The sequence below is a fragment of the Mugil cephalus genome, chromosome 3 (assembly GCF_022458985.1).
Source record: "Mugil cephalus isolate CIBA_MC_2020 chromosome 3, CIBA_Mcephalus_1.1, whole genome shotgun sequence".
NCBI classification, from domain to species: Eukaryota; Metazoa; Chordata; class Actinopteri; order Mugiliformes; family Mugilidae; genus Mugil; species Mugil cephalus.
In genome coordinates, this window is record NC_061772.1 from 7,607,815 (window position 1) to 7,627,187 (window position 19,373).

Genomic DNA, 19,373 nt, shown 5'->3' on the forward strand with positions numbered 1-19,373 from the left:
TTAACACCATTCGTTTTCAGATTTTAGCTCAACTCTGAAGGTGTTTTGGCAGTACTTACTGGTGTCTTGAAAACATGTTTTCTCAACATTTTCCAACCGACCAAACCAACGTTTTCGGTCCTCTCGACGACACGACTTTTTTTTTTTTTTTTTTCTTTTTCAAATTCGATTTGCGTATCACGCCCAAGATGACAGCCGGAAGTGACGTCTTTCACCGAGCACGAAAAAACGTCAGCGTCTTCATGTAAGGTAAATAAGTAAATATGTGCATAAATAAATAATTAATCTGATAAATGTGTTTTGTTTTGGTGTCATAATTTTTGCTCTTTTCCCCCTGAACAGCTTCCACCTGTGACTTTGAATGATCAGTGCAAAACTCTAAAATGTAAAACTAAATATTATATTATAGCCATTACCAGAGAACTACAGAGTTGTTGAATCGAATCAGCCAAGCAGCAATACCAATAGATACAAAAAAAACAAATCACTTGTTTACACACATGGGGAAATTGCGTTATTCTATCATAAATGTTGGTGACTAAATCTCTTTGTGTTCTTTTCCCAGTGTAATAAAATCTTTCTGCTACAATAGACACCATGCATTGCTGGTTCAGTGAGTATCACTGAAATGTAATGTAAGAGCACAGAATGTGTTTCTCATCAATTAATATTAAGTTGGATGTTGGACTTAAATAGCAAAGATCAGTCCGACTGTAACACAAAGAAATGTATGAGAGTTATTAAAGTGTATAGTTTTCTGTTAAACTAGAAGCATCTGTGTCATTAAAGAAATGTAGGTGGTTTCAGCTTTTAACAAATATATATATATTAAAATTACTTGTTTTTGTTTGTCTTCTCCTTTAGTAGATACACTTTTTCCTTCCTATCATGTGGTTCTGCAGCTCTTCTAAAATTTCATTCTCTTCCTTTCAGGTAACAACATCCATCCCTCAACGCATCTGTAACAAAAGAGTTTCGGATGCAGCAAAGACAAAGCTCTCCTCACCCATCTGAGGTCTATAAGTGTCCATCTGGAAAAGCCATTGAAACAAACAGGTTGCAGGGGCAACTGGAGGCTCTTTCTTCCTCTCCAAATGCCTCCCAGACCTGGTGGTGCTATGACAGGCTCTCTCCCGGTGAGCTAGCCTCCATGATGAATGGCCACCTTTCCACTCTTTATCGCCCCACTAAATCATGGGCTTACCATGCTTTTATGACCAATTTTTGCTGCGTTGTTTTACCCCCCCCCCCCCCTTTTTTTTTTGAATGAAGCTCCAAAGGCGGTGGTTTCTTTCTATTTTTTGTGCCGCGCATCAGAATAATCTTTGAAGGTTTATCATTACATTGGTATTCAGGTGGAGATTTGAGATCTTGCAATATTAATCAAATTCACCAAGACAAATGTGTCAGACTTTGTTTGGACTGGAGAACCGCTCCACAGAAAATGCTGTTATCTAAAGACCAACTATTTCCAGAATATTTTATTTCAATCATTTAGTGTTTTCCACCCTGTGTCAGTTGTGAAGCACTCCTGTGTTTTATTTCTGCTGTAATTCTGGAAAAGATAAATTATTCATGAGAATGAGGGCCAGACTTGGACTTGATCAGAGCTGAGAGATTGACAGACACGCAGTATCAGGGCAGGGGAGAGGCCCTGAGAAGAGACTGAATTCTTTTCATCTGAGGTGTGATAAATTACTTGACAATGGAGTTTGCTCTGTGTTTATAACGGCCTTAGTCTCAATGTGCATGCTTCTGCCTTTAAGACTTGCATTCTGTGATCAGTCCCCAAGACAGCTAATGCTGTAACTTTGCTGTTTGCACACATTTCAGGCTTTAATATTGAATTTTTACAAAACAAACTGAAAACGCAATGTTATTGTACTTTTTCCAGTGTTAATACTAATATATTAAGTTTAACCTCAAGGATAACAAGAAAAATACTCATTACCAAGGCTGTTCGTTCCCTACATATTATTATTTTTATCCATTTTTTATCACATTAGAGTTTTATGTAAGGTTGGCAAAACATCATTAGTCTTACCATATCATATCAATACTTAAGGATGCTGCGCTGCTGCACTATTTCAACTTGTTGCATATGGTACTGCGTGTGTTAATTATAGAAAACAAAATGTCATCTAAGATACATGTGTAAACATGTTAAAGAAGAAGTTACATGATGAAATGTGAACCAAACAAATGAAAAGATACGCTGTGGGGCATTAAATGAGAGGGCACCCTGAGAGGAATGTTTAAAAGCAAACCATATTCGATTCAAGACATTCAAGAAATCATAACTGAATGTATTTAATTAATTAACATCAACTAACATTGCCTACTGCATGCTGACTCAAAACAAACTGTTGTGACATTTTAAAATTCTATTAAAGCCATTGGTGTCAAGGAAAACATAATCAACTATATCATTTAATGTTATGTGTGTATATGTTGTGTTTTATAACTGAACGTTGCAGAGTTTGATCAATCTTTGGCTCCTGCATAAACTCAGATTTGCAGATGTAGTGTACTTTGTCTCCCCCTAGTGGACAGATAACTCGCTCATAAACTGCCTTCTGGATAACTGCAGGTACCTGACATATACAGGTGGACAAAAATTAATGTAAAGCATTTTGTAGTAACTGATCAATGTTATATTAATTTAAAAGAAAAAAAAAACAACCTTCAATTAAATTTTCTACAGCTGTAATATCTGTAATATGTAATATTTGTCATGGTATCAAATTTAATCTTTGGTTGATATTTTCAGATAGACAAGAGACAATCAATATTCATGTATCATTTTTAATCCTTTTCTGATGTAATCTCATGGCCCACAGAAACCCTATTCTGCAGCTCTCTTACGACTTTTTATTATCTATCAATCACCTAAACAAAGCTTGAGCATGAGCCACTGTCAGGGGAGGTCTGACCTGCGGCCTAGCATGACATTGAAGGAAGGAGTGCTACTCACCCAGGAAATCCCATTACACCAAAGTATGATGGATATCAGTACTGGGGAAGCTCATATGTGGTCTGACATATGATTTGTTATAATTTGTGGAAAAAAAAAAAAAAAAAAAAAAATTGTGACCATGTTCACCTTTATCCCTGTCTTTCACTTTTTCAAAACACTCATATGTAAACCTGAAATTTAAGGTGTATGTCTGTATTTGAAATCACATTCAGAGTCTCAAGGCATAGGATTGTCTGTTTCAGGTAAGTCACAGAGATGCGACTTGTTTTCCCCTTTTCACCACAGAGAATGATTCAAACCAACTTCAAGTTGTCCCAGAAAAATTACAGATTTCACAGAGATGCATTATATTGTATGGAATAACATCCCATGTGTGTTGTGTGATTTTCCGGATGATATGATGATGTTTCAGGAGTCTCAGCAGTGATTTCTCCAGACAGTCATACAAATTCTGCATGCTTGTTTTATCTGAATTAATGAAGTACAGATTAGCTTTATATCTAGTGGTGCTGATCAATAACACCAAAGATATGATGCCATGCTTATGTGCAAAGGTCATGCAGCTAAATTACTTTTTATCAACAAAAGGGAAAAAACGTCTATTCACACTAAGCAAATGTCACCCGTGTCCCCTGCGGCATTGTATCACTTACCTCAAAACTAAAACAAAAGGTTGATCAGGCACCATCCAAACTCTCCTCAACACTCTCTTTGTTTGTGCTACATCACTCTTCTGTGCCATATTGATTGCGCGAGGTAAAAGAATACCATGAAAATTTCCGCTTAAATTCAATAAAGCGCATCCCAGCATGCAACCTTTGGACCTTTTTTATTGATTGTTTTTATCACATTTATCTTCCCAATAGAATTAAAAAACAAGACATGTTGTAACATCAGGTCCCCCTCACAGGTCTTATCTATTTGTGGTCCACACAGTGAGTCTTGTTTATCTGTCTCTGAACTTTCCCCTTTATATGCTTTACCGATAACAAAAAAAGGTAAACAGTCAGTGGGCCAACTTTCAGTACTGGGAGGTCACCGGAGAGGACCACCATCCTAGAACTACACTCAGCAAGAACGGTAGCATCAGCTCTTTAAAGATTAACAAAAACAAAAGCTGCCCGAAACGGTGACGGAGGAGCAGAAGGAGAGGGATTGTGGCAAATGGGAGTCGAGTTGAATGTGTGATCTGGAAGTTACAGCCGATGCTGTTGGAGCTTTGCCTGCCAAAGCCTTGGAGCTACGTCAGAGCCATGAAGCTTACCGGGGCCATTCTTAAGCTGGAGTACACTGATTGCAGCACAGATGTGGAACATTTAAACGACATCATGCTGATACCACTACAAACAGGTATGAGGATGAACAGCTTCAGCCTAATCAATGTGAGGCCTTCTGACTGTTATCAGCTGTCACTGAGAGATGCATGCGGGAGTAACGCTGGGCTCCAAGGGATGATTATTCTCATTTTAATTTAATCAACTTGGCTGCAACTAATATTTTGTTATTACTGAACTAATCTACTGATTGGTTCTTTTAAGAGGTCCAAAATCCAACTGGCCTTGTAATAATATCAAATGGAGCACCTAGAAACCAATAATGATTTTTATTTTATTTCAGGTAAAAAAGAATACTGATAAGAGCTTCAAATTAATTTATTTGCGTGTGTGGTTCAGCGAGTAATTCCAGGTCTAAATCAGTTCCCATTCCGATCAAATTTCCATCATAATCTTCCTTCGCCCTCTGTCTCCATTCTAATTAGGCCTCTGTTGAGCTGAATCAGGCCCTTTCCTCGCTGGTTTAAATGAAGAGGCTTTACCACCAGGCTGCTCCTCGAATCCAGATAACTGCGAGGCAAATGTATTCTAATCTCTTAATTCAATCTAACTGATCTTTGACCACAGAAAAGCATTTTCCTTGTTAAATCGAAATCCCTAGTTGCCTCATCTGCCTAAACGAAGTATGCAATTTACAGGCATTATAGCCTGGGGTCTGTACAGTGCGTGCGTCGCTGCAGAAACACTGTACCAAGAGCGTGTATTTGAGGGTCAGCGCTTTTAAAGAAAGAATCCTGCGGGAAAAAAAACAAAAAAACAAAACAAAACAAAAAACACTGGCAGGGTAGAGCAGCATGGAGGGAGACCGAGTGCCCAGTGTAAAAATGTGCCAGAGGAGAGAAGTGGACTTTGGTTTGCTGCTGACCTCTAACTACATTAATTAAATGGAGAATTTCCCCTTCCTCTTGAGTAATAACTAGCAGCGCTCCTCTGAGGTCCATGGCACTCACGGACCAGTGATATCTCTGTCTACAACCTGCTTTCATCATCATCTCACCCTTCCTGACAGGCCTGTGAAACAGTTCACACACAATTCTGATTAGGTTAGAAATTTATAATCAGCACCCTCCTGCGACATCGCAGCAGAAGTTTTTTTTTCACAGAAGTCGAGTTATGCGTCTCTGTTGACTAAAGTCTTTGTCCTTAACAAAATGGATGTTAAAATTAAGGCTAAAATCAAAGTCTTGGTGGAGAATCCCACACGCTTACAATTTAAACGCCTACACTAAATGTCCTCCTGTGCTACTGACTTTTGGCAGACGCCACAGTGTCGGCACCCACCTTGTCTCTGCCCCAGTGCGATGGAGGTAAGACTCCGTGTTCCATATGCGCAGACAGAGCCACAGGAAAACACTACGGTGCATCCAGCTGCGACGGCTGCAAGGGCTTCTTCAGGAGGAGCATTCGCAACAACCACACATACAACTGCAGGTGAGCTCTGCCATGCATCCCGCTCAGTACAACATATTCTTATGCAAGAATGTTTTATTTATTTCACAACAAGCTCTTTGTGACACATGGACAGCACTAAGATGGGTGTTGAGATCTTTGAACAGGTTCCAGTTGAAGAAGTCATTTTGTGGTGCTAGAGTTACCACACAGTAGGGCGAGATATACGTAGGAATGGTATATTCAGTAAGAAAGGAGGAGATACAGCTGCATGGCCTCATGAGCAGCTGATGAGTTGAGATGTGTGTTGCAGGCGACAGATTCTGTCAAGTCTAAGTGTGAGGGCAATCAGTGACTAAACCTCAGAAGATTTGACATGTGGTAAATATTAAAGGAGAGCTCCACTAATTCCCCACATCCAGCTCTGTTTACAAGTCTTGGGAACCTAACGAACATTGCACAAAGCCTTTCGCGGCTACAGAGGGAAACGATCAACGTGTGATAAATGATCACATGTGATGCCACTCGATGACATAACACATAGTCTGTTTGCAGACTACAGATTAGACAATGAAAATGACATTAATGGAAAGTGAAAATTTAGGGGTAGATCTGGGGAACATAGATCTCTGTGGCCTGCTCCTCATCTCTGCTTGGTTTAGACACATAATGCTTTGCATGCTAGTACTGGCTAATATAGCCAGTACTAGCATTACACACGTGAATCTCTGATTGTCTGTGGTCAAGTTGGTTTTGGGAAAGAAACGTGTGCAGAATAAAATGTAAATATATCCGTGTTTCTGCTCCATCAACTGGGTTCAATTTGAGTTCGACAGTGTAATATAAGTGCAATGGGGATTCAGAGAACTCATCTGCTGTAGTTGCAGAACAGCTTTTAAAAGAATTTACAGTGCAGGATGTGTGCTTACACATGATTCTTTTCTTTCCAGGTTCAACAGGCAGTGTGTTGTGGACAAAGACAAAAGGAACCAGTGCCGCTACTGCAGACTACGAAAGTGCTTCAAGGCTGGAATGAGAAAAGAAGGTCAGAGCAAATATCCACTCGTTTTATTTAAAACAGTTTGCCTTCAGGGCCTAAATTAAAAAATGTAAATAAAATGCAACAACCTCCATAAATGGTACATATATATCTATATATATACACAAGACATCTAAATCTGCTTTTCATGATTAGTATTTAAAACATGTCATATCTACTTAGAGGAAGAAAACAAGGAGATAAGTAAGGACAACTAGAAGAACGTTTTGCACGTCACTATTCATTTTATATGCATGTTTATGTGCACTGCGTATGCAGCAAGTTTTATCTTTCATTGACTCCCACAGAATAGCAGGGAGAGAGGGATGCAGTCGGAGGAGTCTAGTCTCCACACATGAATAATTAACATGCCTGAGCCTGGGCAAATATTTGCTTTGCATTTTTTTTTTCTGGAGAGAAGTTGCTCCCAAACCTCTGAAGTGAAGGCCAGGGGTACAAATTTAAATGTTTACTCCACTAATGTGCCTCATTTGCATAGCATGTTGTAGCAGCAGTCTGAAATGAAATCACAATTTTGGCACAAGCAGAAACACGACAGACACAGCTTCAAACATGCCTCTGACATACATTTAATATTTGACCTCTGAGCACACTGTGTAACTGTTTACTGCAACTCTAGACTTAACCGATGTTCCACTGAAGATTAATTTGGGGCATTGTCATGCAGGACCATGTCAGGGAAGCACAGAGGGACCCTGCTGCTGCTTCCACTGCTCTAGTTTGATTAATGTGCTCCTGATTGGCTGCTGAGAGGACACCTCTGATGACTGATTACTCTGACACTTGGCCGTGTTGTCTGACTTTGTCGAGCCATGCTGGAACCGTCCAGATTGCTTTGTTTCCAATGACTCTTGCAGGCGGGTCATCAACATGTAATGACATCTCCTCTACTCAACATAATCTGGCATTCAGACGTCTACTTTAAGGGCCGGCGGCAAATTTTTAGAAGCGGCAGTCGCCAACAGAATGTCAAATCAAAATATATCAAATCAAGTTCTGCTTGGCTAGATTAAAGCATAACCTTCTACAGCTTTATTTCAACATTCATCAAAGTTTCGCCAATATTTCTCATCTTCTCCGTGACTGAACTACCAGCTTTTTCCTGTCGGATGTGAACTCTGAGTGGATGGACGAAGCCGAGAGAAAGAAGAAAAAAGTTGAGAGAAATACTGTTAAAGTTACTTCCGGTATTCAGATTTCTGTTTTTTCCTTTTCCTTTTAGTCAAAGTATTTATACTTTCAATAGACAACATTTAAATGAAAAACTTTTCAAATCATAGGTTATGACGTTTCATTTGCCCCAGCCTTCTTTAGATCCACACTTAAATACGCAAACAAAAGGAGACTTAAAGAGACTACTGGAATAAAAAATAAATGAATAATAAGACATTTATCTCATTTCTAGCACATTTCCTAAGTAGGCAACAGTTTGCACGTTTAATACCTAATACAGCAACTTCAATGTCACAGAGGATAGAGGGACTTTGTGGAGGCAAAGAGTAGGTTGTTTCTTTCGGGACGTGTTTGCTGCCTAGGTGAGTTTAAAAACAAAATAAATGTGCGGGAGTGATGCCTGGAGAAGCCAAGAAGCTGATGGTTGTTTCCTCTCTTTAACGCCCAGCTGTTCAGAATGAGAGAGACTGCATCAACACTCACAGAGCCAAAGGACAGACAGTGGGCACTCTGTGCATCAGCGTGCTGCTGCGGGCAGAGGCCAGTGTGCAACAGGTAAATGCGCCGCTGCTATAATGTGACAGATGCAACGTGGTGTGACGGAAAAGGACATTTTGTTTCACGTGTTCCAGTCAAATGAAACATTGGAAATGGAAAAAAATGAGACAAACTCATATTTAGTTTATTTTAAAGTAATATATGTAATCAAGGCCTGTTCATTGGACCACTAGGGTGTGCTAACGACCAGATATGTGCTTTTACATGTAAAAAGAAGGCAGATAACTGGAAAATGAGCTACCTACTGTAGTATGACATAGAAATGTACTTTCATCTTGAGGTCTCCATCAAGCATCATGTTGAACTAATCTAAAAAAGAAAAAAGCCTGCTTTGCCTTGCTTTAGCTTTCACAGCTCTTCAAGTGCCAAAGCACTCACACACCTAGCAGCGCAGTCACCTTCCCCATCTCCACATTTAGCTTCCCCCGTCACACACATACTCACGTACCTTACCTGAGGTTCATTTCCACGTTGCAGCGTCACCTGAGCATTCTGTGAACTGGCATTATACTCTGTCGCTCTCAGTTCCCAGCGCTGCTCTCACCTGCGAGTCCCGACATCAACACCAAGAAGACAGCCCGCGTGGGGGACGTGTTTGAGTCCATGAAGCAGCAACTCCTCCTGCTGGTGGAATGGGCGAAACACATACCAGAGTTCTGTAGCCTCCCCATAGATGACAGGGTAGGAAAAGCTGTAAAGACCTCGGGAAATTTCCATATTACTGGCATTAAGAACTAAACTTTTGTGCGTCTCGTGCGTCTGTTTGCAGGTAACACTGCTGCGAACCCACTCTGCAGAGCATCTTATTCTAGGGGCAGCCAGACGCTCGCTACCTTACAACCACATCATTCTTCTTGGTGGGGCTTTCTGTTTGTACTTCAAGCATCGCATGTATCAACAGTAATCTTTGCACTATGTGAATGGTTGTGTGTGTCTATTGCGCAGGTAATGACTTTGTGATCCCCATGAGTGGTGCAGAGATAGAGGTGACCAGAGTGGCTTTCAGAATCCAAGAGGAGCTGGTCAAACCTCTCAGAGAGCTGGACATCTCAGACAAAGAGTTCGCTTGCCTCAGAAGCATCGTATTCTTCGCCCCAGGTCAGTGGATCCGGTCCGTGAGGGTAACCGTGCGCTGTGATTTCTGTTCTGCTACTGGACATAGAAGAACTCACACTCACACCACCCCATAGCGATGACACTCCTTGACGGTATCAGCCATCCCCAGCAGGATGCAGCCTGACACAGGAACAACTCAGACAACATCAAAAACTGCACAAAGTGTTGAACTGGCCTCCAAATTCACCAGATCCCAAACTATAATTCTTGAGCCCAAATGAACAACCCAAAGACATTCGAATTCACTCAGTCTTTATTCCTAAGAAGAACTAAAAGTCATTCTTCAAGAGGCAAAAACACGATAAGAAAAACAATGAGTAAGGCAAAGAAAAAAAAAAGACTTTTTGAGGAAAAATATCCAAGGAAAAATGTGTTAAATAAACACAGAAAATAACAAAAGCTCAAGGAATGCTATGACAGGACGAGGCGGAGAGGGAGCCTGTTTCACTGAGTTGGACGGGAGAAACTGGCAAAGGATTAAGAAACGGACAATATATACACAGTGGGGACATTAGGCACAGGTGGAAACAATCAGGGCGGGGAAGATCATCACAGCGGCGGGAACACACAGGAAGGGCAAGCCAACAACAACACAGAAAGAAACTGTCAACTACTAATAACATTCAGTTATCAGACGCCACAGGACAGAAGGCCCATGTCCATTCTCTGATGAGTCACAACTGTTTTGGAGGCGCAAGGGAGACCTACACGACGTTAGGACAATATTGGTCATAATGTTCAAACACGATAAAGAGCAAGTCAGAAAATGTTCTAGTCTGGTGCTAGAATAGCCACAGACTAGGGAAACTCTACATTTGATTATATCAGATCCCCTATTGGCTAAAGGGGGAACACACATATTGATATTTCTGTACTGGCTGTACTATAGTCATTTTCAAATATTAGTATTTATTTCATGCACCTGAGAGGAAAATCTCGCTGTGTCTTAAGGACAATGCTTTTTTCTCGAGTGCATCGATTGCTTTTTGTTTCCCCTCTGCTCCCTCTCCTTACCCGCCCAGTGCCTTTGTGTTGCAGACTGTCCGGGCCTAGAGAGTCCCCAAGTGGTTCGACATCTGCGTCTCCAGGCCCACCTCCTGCTAGAGGAAGCGACCAGCGAGCAGCGGGGAAGGTTTGGGGAGCTCCTGCTGATCCTGCCTCCCCTGCAGAGCGTGGCCTGGCAGATGGTGGAGACTCTCCATTTAGCACAGCTGCTGGGTGAAGCCAGAATGGACAGCCTGCTGCTGGAGATGCTGCTGGGGGAGGGAACCAAAACAGAACCTGGACTGTGCGCAGGTAGGAGCCGGCGCTACAGTATACAGTATATTCATAATCAAGACATTTTCGATGTGTTGTTGCATATGCATACAGATGTCCTGTTCTCTGTTCTCTTTACCACTGATCAAAGTTTCCTCTCTTCCCCTCAGGCGATGATCTCACTCAGGATCAACAAATTGGCCTGAGAGCTTCATCGACCAACTTCACGTCTGTGATTTCTCACGTTTCAACATGTGAGCACCCACAAATCACGCTGACACACACAGTCTTTGACTTCTTAACACCATAAATGCTGTTATTCCATTCACTGGTCTTATCAAGTCCATATAAGACAACAGCAAAATCAACAAGTTATAGCAGCAGTGAGAGCAGCGCGAATGGAAGACTGGTAATACATATGAGACTGTATTAAACACACATGTCTGTGCAAAAGAGCGGCAATGGTGTCTGAGTTGTGGTGGTTCTAAACTAAGTAGAGTTAACCTGCCATTTGTACATTTTTATTTATGCAGTTTTACAATGTCACCTGATACGTGAAATGCCAAGGCTGTATATCAGAGATATGTCTCTCTGTCTCACACAGCTCTTACAAGTGGATTCCCTGCTGCCCACACAGACTGGCACTGAGGTGTACAGACACGGAGAAACCTGCCAGCGTGCCCACGACATACCAGAAACACCTGTCCACACACCGACAAACAATTCAATAAGCGACAACAATTTAAGCAAGGGGTTGAAGGAGTATTATGAGCCTGACAGAGATAAAATGAAACTTCAGACACAAATGCAGTATTATTTTCATTCACATCGTTATTTGTATACTACAGGGAAAAGAGAAAACAAGTTGTCTGTCCAGTCAGTGTTGAATAAAATGTTGAATTTTATGTTATGTCGGAGCACTTGAATCAGTCTACGTTGGGATTTCTAGCACATTGTAAAGATACAAAATAAGAGAAATGAAAAGATAAATATGGAAAGAGTGCAAGAAAATGTAAGTATATAACTGAGTTAACACACACACTTCTATTTCTCTTTAAAAGCCACGATACTGTAAGAAAAGGTCTGATAAGTTAAAATGGAACTTGGATATTTTTTAAGTGGAACATTATCTGCATAATAATGGCTAAAGCGTAGGGGCCAATGTTCGCCAGCAGAGGGCGCAAAAAGCCTGCACTGAAACACGTGTTGGCCAATTGCAGTTAATTATTCCAATGATGCTCTACTCATATTTTAAAGATGAAAGTGAAAAAGACAACTAGGGTTTATAAAAGGATCATCACCACGTATTTATTTTGGACACTTTGCTTGAAGACAAACCGTGGTGGACTTACTTACCAACAAATACCAAATTACTTCAACTTCAATTTTATTTTCTACTGACAGTATTGCACTTTTCACTCCACTATATTTACCAACAGCTGTAGCTTCTTCACATTAGATTGGAAACCTACTATGGTATGAAATAAACTACATGAGTAAAACTCAGTAAAACTAATTATTAACCAATTATCAACCAATAAAATGCTGTCAGTGCATCAGTAATGTCAGTAGAGCAGTGTTACATGAAAAAACAAAACGTTTTTTAACGTTTGGAATGTAGGACGTTCACCTGTAAGAAAATGTTTCCAAATTCTGATGTTGCTGCTTTTACTTAGTACGATATCTGACTAAGGCCCCATATAAAAAAACAAACAATCCACATGATCTGATGGATACACTTTCTGTGGAGTCCTTGATGATAGGGTTACGGTTATTGTTGTGATGTTCTGACATGATGAAGCTGCAAGCACTCCACTTGATGACATAAGCGTGCTCAGCCTGACGAAACCCTTCTCCCTCTTTTTCCTGCTTTCCTATTGACTGCTAGTACTGTTTCAGAATCAGAATCTACTTTACTGCCAAGTATGTTTGTACATACAAGGAATTTGCCTTGGTGTTTTGTGCATATACACATTCAAATATACAGCAATATACTGTATATACACAGTATACTGTATGTAGAACAATGTCACATGTGTGTCCATGGGGGTGGCATGGCATTGTTCTTGTTCACCAGGCGCACTGCAGATGGATAAAAACTGTGGGTCATGGACTGGTCCTGCACTACATGGATCACAGCCACCTGCCAGAGGGAAGTCTGTTAAATAGTCTGTGTCCAGGGCGAGAGGGATCAGCCACGATCGTAGCTACACGATTCGAGTCCTAGAAGCGTACAGCTCATCAAGAGACTTCGGATCGTAGCCATTTTTTCGTCATAAGAGACAGTGATCTATATATTAGGGAACCACACTCAGAGCAGAGGATTTAATCTACCAAATATTGTTAATTCCTCTGTTGTTGTTGAGACTGAGAAGTTGCGCTTTGCTAATACCGAGGCATCACAGCAATCAGCATACTTGAACATTTGAGACAGTGTCAGGTCTGTGACGTTCAGCGTGTCCCTAATCAGTGCAGGACTCTGGTTATGTAAAACATTACATAACACCATGAGACTATGTCATTCAGCGTAATGAGATATTAAGAAAAGCTTCTACTCCTCAGACACTGGACATCTTCACAAAGTTTACATTGTCCTGACAGTGTGTAGAGCATGTGCTTGGCTTGCACTCACGACACGCTCAGGTACAACACACACATTTCTCGCAAGGAAGACGTACGACAAAGGGGGACACGCTGTTGTAGCAACGTAACACTGCGCAGGCCAACACAGAGAGGACTGGGCCAGTTACAAAGCAGCGACCTTGAAAATATATATATATATATAATCACATAAAACTGTAACTGCACCCTCCATCTTTGCGTGTAGTAGTAGTATAATAGTAGTGTAAAAACCTGTGTGGAGTTCATTTAACGTGTTAATTGATTCTGAAAGCACTTCTTTCACAAGCTCTGTGGATTCCGGACCAGACTCCAACAATTTAGTAGATAATAAATATGAAAGGAGAAAATTATTAAAATCTTTTGTCCCTTTTGTGACTCTAAATACATGCACTTATTTAGCTGGTGTAGCGATGGAAAAGTACCAGTTGGAATCAGTCATAACAGCAAATACACAGTAAAGGAAAGTTAAGTACTAACAGGTGACGTATTGAAGAACGTTTTCATCTCAGTGCCACATAGTCAGAGAGGCTGAATACTCTCCTTTTTCCCCACTGTGCTTGAACTTGCCCTTAATATTTTTCTGTATGGAATAAATAAATGAATCACGTCAAGTGGAACGCTACAGATGCTGGTATTGGATTTTCGAGCGAGGCAAACCGAAAATCACCCATAGATTTATTTGTAACTGACCTGCATTCAGCATCAGCAGGAGTTGGAGGCCTGAGAGGTAAACTATTTCATCCTGTAGGAGGAAACTTGGAAACAAAATGGTGACTGGAAAAGTTTGCAAATGGGTATTTCCCAGTGTAAACGCGCCATGGAATCCCTCTCTTTCACACCACAAAAAAGCACAGCATCATATGTGATCTCGCACCAAACCAAAGTTCCTTTGTTTATAGATATATATCATGAAAGTGGGACTACCTCACTGAATGCAGTCTAAATACGTGTAGACCTCAGTGTCTCAGACTTCTACCCTCATTCATGACGGGGGCAGGTCGTGAACTTTTGGCCTAAGTTTGCTTCTTTGCAAAGTTTATTGTAAATTAGACATCAAAGATGGCACTGATTTTCAGCTCGCTAACTGTTCCTCAGACCACAAAACAAAACACGCTTACTCAGCCAGCACTCACATCCACTCAAACTGTTAATTAAGCTTTTAAAGAGGAACATGGGCTACAGGGACAAGGGGTCCTTGTTACACTCAGGTTTCACTGTTTGTTACTGTTAAAAGGTTCTCACTTGCTGTAATGTCAGTTTCCTTCCCAGGGGCCCGCTGCGAGGCAGTCTATTGATCTCTGAAGCTCAGCAGTGATCGCTGTTAAAAGCTGAACAGTTTTCAGTGTCATGCTCCACATCTACAGTGAGGGGAGTCCAGGGACAGGCCTTTTGTCTCCGCTCATGTCCTTTCACACAATAGAAATAAGAAAACTCTTTGTTTGTTTTTATTCTTTCTGCATCACAGACCGGCCACATATCTCTTGGAGCTTGGATTTCCGCTGGAGTATTAATACTATCCACAATGCTGACCACATACCTTCTGGATTCTCCCTGCTGACAGGCGTGGCTATGTCCTGTATTATTTGTTTATTTGATTATGCTGGTGTGGGAACACTGAGATCATCAAATCTTGTTAAAATCAAACTTGTATCCAGACAGTTTTTGAAAACCTGGTATTTATTAACTTAGACAATGAGTGCCACATGAAACGAGAGCATTGTAAGCAGCATGCAGCTTGAAAACCATCCTTCCAAACATACTAAAAATAGAAGAAAGGACTATTGTGGTCTAAGGAGTGTTGTGTGGACAGACTCACACAGCTCACAATAACAATGGAAAATATGTTACAGACACTAGTTGAGTACCTTGTTACTGTTTTCAAAGATTCTCAACTTTATACAGAGAGGCTGTAAAACTTACTTTCCATCTTGTGACCAGATTCCTTATTTGAGAGCGATATTACCAAGTGGAAGTCAAGTCTATTTCTGTGGGCCGTACTTTCATCATTTTCATTTTCTTTCTAAGATACTCAACTTAGTATATAATATCTAAACGATATAGTAGAGACTGTCAGAGACGGAAATAGTGAACCAACCACATCCCATTTCCACAAAGGTGGTGCTGATGATACCGTAGCAGTACCAAAAATGAATTCATGGTATAAAGGGATTTTCCACGTACGCCCCCGTACTCTCTTCCTGCGATTGTCTGTTTAACTCATATCACCTCCACCCGAGATACACCCACTGAACATCTTCCGCTGCCTGGTATTGTCATTTACAGTTTACTCTGGCACTAAAACTAAAACTAAAAATATTTCACCACCAAACTGTACCTTTCACGTGGTATTATAAAAGGTTTCACGTGGGAATTTACGTAGGATTCACACATTCACACCACAAAAGTACCACACACTTCCCATGTGCATGAGGACACAAGTGCGAAATGTTTCCCATATTAAATTTCACGTGTTCAAAAAACATGGACGTGCAGCGTTTTTCGCATTTTTGAAATGCATGCGCGTGTTTTTCTGTAAGTGTGTACAGTGTATATTCATTCAGTAAGCAAGCAAGACAAGACAGCATGTGTGTTTCTATCCAGCAAGGCTAGTGCAGTCCACCGTCCAGATGTTTTCAAGGCCCTCTCAAGTAGCACAGACAGACAGCAGTCTTCTTTGTGTTATGGATTTATTACTAGAAACCGCTCCAGCTAAATATAGCTGTGCAGGGAGCCACTCTCCCCTGTGGTATGAATTTCAATCAGGGCTCCTGTGAAGAGATGTAGCATTCTAAGTCTGAACTTGTACGTTATACTACAGGCAAAAAAGAAAAAAAAAAAATGAAGTTAATCTAAAATGAAGAAGAAAATAACACACAAGAAGTTGCTTTTTAGATAATTGCTGCCTGGCAGGAAAAACTGGCCGAGATAAGATCTGATGTCAGCCATAAATCATCCTCTTGAAGAGACAGTGTAGTCATTTTTTACTCTATGTTCATGAAAGTAAATACAGATAATTCAGCCCTCGGTCCACATTGTTTGCAGGCATGCACACTTAGCCAGAGCGAGAACAAAAGGAATGTCTGGTTTGAGTACTTATAAAAACCTAAGTGTACTGTACTGTCCAATAAACTTTGTAGCACTTAACTGATGGAGGTAGACAAAAACCGAGACGTCACTTCAAACTCAGCCTTTAACAGAACACCGCTCTTATAATCGGGGAACCATAAAGTGCAACTATAAAGCGATTCTTACTGAAGCTAGTACAGTGCAGTACATTAAAAGTTCTCGAAGCCCATTTATCTTGAATAAGCAAACTTAGAGTCAATCTGCCATGCGATGTTTGGACTCTGTTAGGTATATGTTAAGTTTAACAAGGTTCTTATGTGTACAGAAGTCTTGCAGTCCACATCCCAGAACTAAACAAACTGTACAAGTTTCTGTTTGAAGAGAGATGACCCAACAAGTGTGCCCTATTATTGCTATTATTAGAAGTAGTTTAGCATGGACATGTCTCATGTGAAGCTATGATTTGCATAGCTGTGATGACCCAAACGCCCAAAAAGTTCATTTTAAACAACCCCTAATGGCAAACTGCCAGATGTAACCCAAAGCTCCTAGCCCACGACCTTTTAGGTTGTCCCCTAAGGATGAAACTTAAAAACTACACTTATGAAAGTCTCTGACACATACTGCAGAGAAATAGCTAACTGTCTATACAGCTTGATATATCATGGCGCTGGAGGCTGAAAGAAAAGATAATGACATCACGACTACTAATTGTTTCCATAAACTTTGCTGAGGTGTCAAATAAAAGCAATTAGTAGACTTGTAAACAGGCACATTTGCAAACAATTACAGTCAAGACAGGAAAAAACATTTCTGCCCCTAATAATCACTACAAAGAGGGAAAGCTGCTGCGTTGTGAATGGGCAGTACGTTGCACATTAGATGACACTGTGTCCCAAATAAAGACATATCAGACACAGAGCTCGCAGTCCTTTCCAGAGTAGCCTGTGAACTCTAAACTAATCCTTGTTTAGCACACTTCAGTTCAGCTGGCCACCGCTGCTGTGTGTGGACCTGTGTGGTTTCTTTGGCTGAGGGAATTCTGGCCTGAGGGAGCTCAGACAGAGTGGGGTGATGTAGGGACGCGGGAGCAGCTGTGTTTGCTAGGAGAAGGCAGAGTCGTGTGTTGAGCTTCTACTCGCTGCATACCTTCCAAGAATTCCACAATGCCGAATTCTGGCCAGAATGAGTCCAAAGTTGGGCAACACACACACACACACACACACACACACACACACACACACACACACACAGACACACACAAACACAGAGAGAGAGAGAGAGAGAGAGAGAGAGGCCATTGCAGTCCTGTGACGGACTTTAACAAGGGGGAGCTAGCTGAAAGCCAACAGACCACTGAGGCTGCTAGCCACCATGACTCAGGAGAGCTCCTAGAGCACCTGCTGATATAGAGAAGCAGAGACACTCAGCTGGGACCCAGACTGCAACTCAGCCACTCGCAGTTTGGTTTCTGAGAAGTACCCTGTGAAATACACTGTCCCGAGCAACAAAGCTGCAGCAATTAAATCGGAACTCACAGAACTCATCATTCGCAACATGTGTGCACAATGTCTTCCAGTATGTGCATTAGTTCCCCTAAATCAATGTGTCATGTAAATTTATATCTTGGTTTGAGAAGGCTTCCAGTCTGGTCACTGGCTGCGGATTTCTTCAGTGTCAGATATGACAGAGCGAGGATTTAAACGCTGTGGTCTGGACTCATCGGGGAAAAAAACAGATGGGGGACAGACACGGAGTTGAACAAGCTGTGCAGTTGTTGGTCTTTTCATCACGGTAAAAAAAGAGGATTATGAAGGAGGAGAGGAGAGGTAAACAACATGTGAATGGCTTTCTGACTGTCACTCTCTCAGAGCATATTTTTTAACATTTTAATGCTCGGCAGAAAAGCTCACAAAAAAGTGCTTTCCATGTTAACACTTGAGCTGCTTTTGTTGCCAATAAATTAAAGCAAATATTAAAAAATATTCAACCTTCTGTGAACTGTTCGCTTCGGACTAAAATATCATGGCCTACGGTACCGTAGGACCTGGCTCACCTCTGATAACTCTGTTCTTGAACAAACATACACACTGTACAACCTGATTCAGTTGACCGTCTCCTTTCAGCACTTACCGGTGCCAACATCAGATGGTTACCAATGATTCTTGGACCGCTAACAACATAAATAAAAGAAAAGCAAGGCTTTATAGACTACAGCACACTTCAGGTTAATCATGTCTGACACTTTCTTAAACCTGGAGCTACATCTGGACAAAATCTGGAAACGTGTCGGACCTGTTGCAAGACAGCAGCCTAAATAAAACAAAAAGGTGTACTCCATGTTAATCTGTTTACCCGTTCAGTAACGACTGCATTGCAGATGAGGAAAGTGCTTTCCGTTTATAATGTGTCTATTGCAGAACTTGACTTGACATTTTGTCTGCAGCGCAGAACAAAACTTTCCACAAAGACGTGTCTTTGTCCATCAGAGATTTTTCCATGTGTGCCTGATGGCTTGGGACCATCATCTAGGAGCTTAGGCTGTCAGAGTGAGTCATCTTGCATGTCTCATCTTCAAACTAATTTATAGTCGTGCGGTCAAACCATGTTTCATTAAATACTACTGTATTTGATTTGGATATGTTCAGCTTTTTAATTCTTGAATTTCTTTCATGTTTTTTTTTTCTCTCTTTCTCAACTGGTTGTAAACTAAATGTAGTAACAAAAGTATTAATAGTGGCAGTTGGAGTCATTTATAGTACGGCGCAGGCACAACAGCTCAAAAATCATGCAGGTGCAAATTATTCTTAGTTTAGTGTGG

General features: G+C 41.0%; 2 protein-coding genes across 2 annotated transcripts in view; one reads left to right on the forward strand and one right to left on the reverse strand.

Moving 5' to 3' along the window:
* zfhx3b (zinc finger homeobox 3b) overlaps positions 1-426 on the reverse strand; it is a 316,707-nt gene extending 316,281 nt beyond the window's left edge. Inside the window, exon 1 of the mRNA XM_047580259.1 lies at positions 60-426. The gene's annotated coding sequence lies outside the window, so the exon portion shown is untranslated. The remainder of the gene's footprint in view (positions 1-59) is intronic.
* Positions 427-4,018: 3,592 nt separating this feature from the next.
* Positions 4,019-11,774, forward strand: hnf4b (hepatic nuclear factor 4, beta). Its single transcript, XM_047579835.1, has 10 exons — positions 4,019-4,327; positions 5,571-5,742; positions 6,651-6,745; positions 8,382-8,488; positions 9,017-9,172; positions 9,261-9,348; positions 9,437-9,589; positions 10,646-10,903; positions 11,035-11,118; positions 11,469-11,774. Exons 1-10 carry the CDS (start codon positions 4,183-4,185, stop codon positions 11,510-11,512), a joined length of 1,302 nt encoding a protein of 433 aa, XP_047435791.1. The 5' UTR covers positions 4,019-4,182; the 3' UTR covers positions 11,513-11,774.
* Positions 11,775-19,373: the final 7,599 nt, after the last annotated feature.

Coding starts and splice junctions, on each gene's coding strand:
- hnf4b (XM_047579835.1), top strand. CDS start 4,183: ATGCTGTTGGAGCTTTGCCTGCCAAAGCCTTGGAGCTACGTCAGAGCC. Junction 9,590..10,645: donor CATCGTATTCTTCGCCCCAG/GTCAGTGGATCC, acceptor TTTGTGTTGCAG/ACTGTCCGGGCCTAGAGAGT. Junction 11,119..11,468: donor GATTTCTCACGTTTCAACAT/GTGAGCACCCAC, acceptor TGTCTCACACAG/CTCTTACAAGTGGATTCCCT.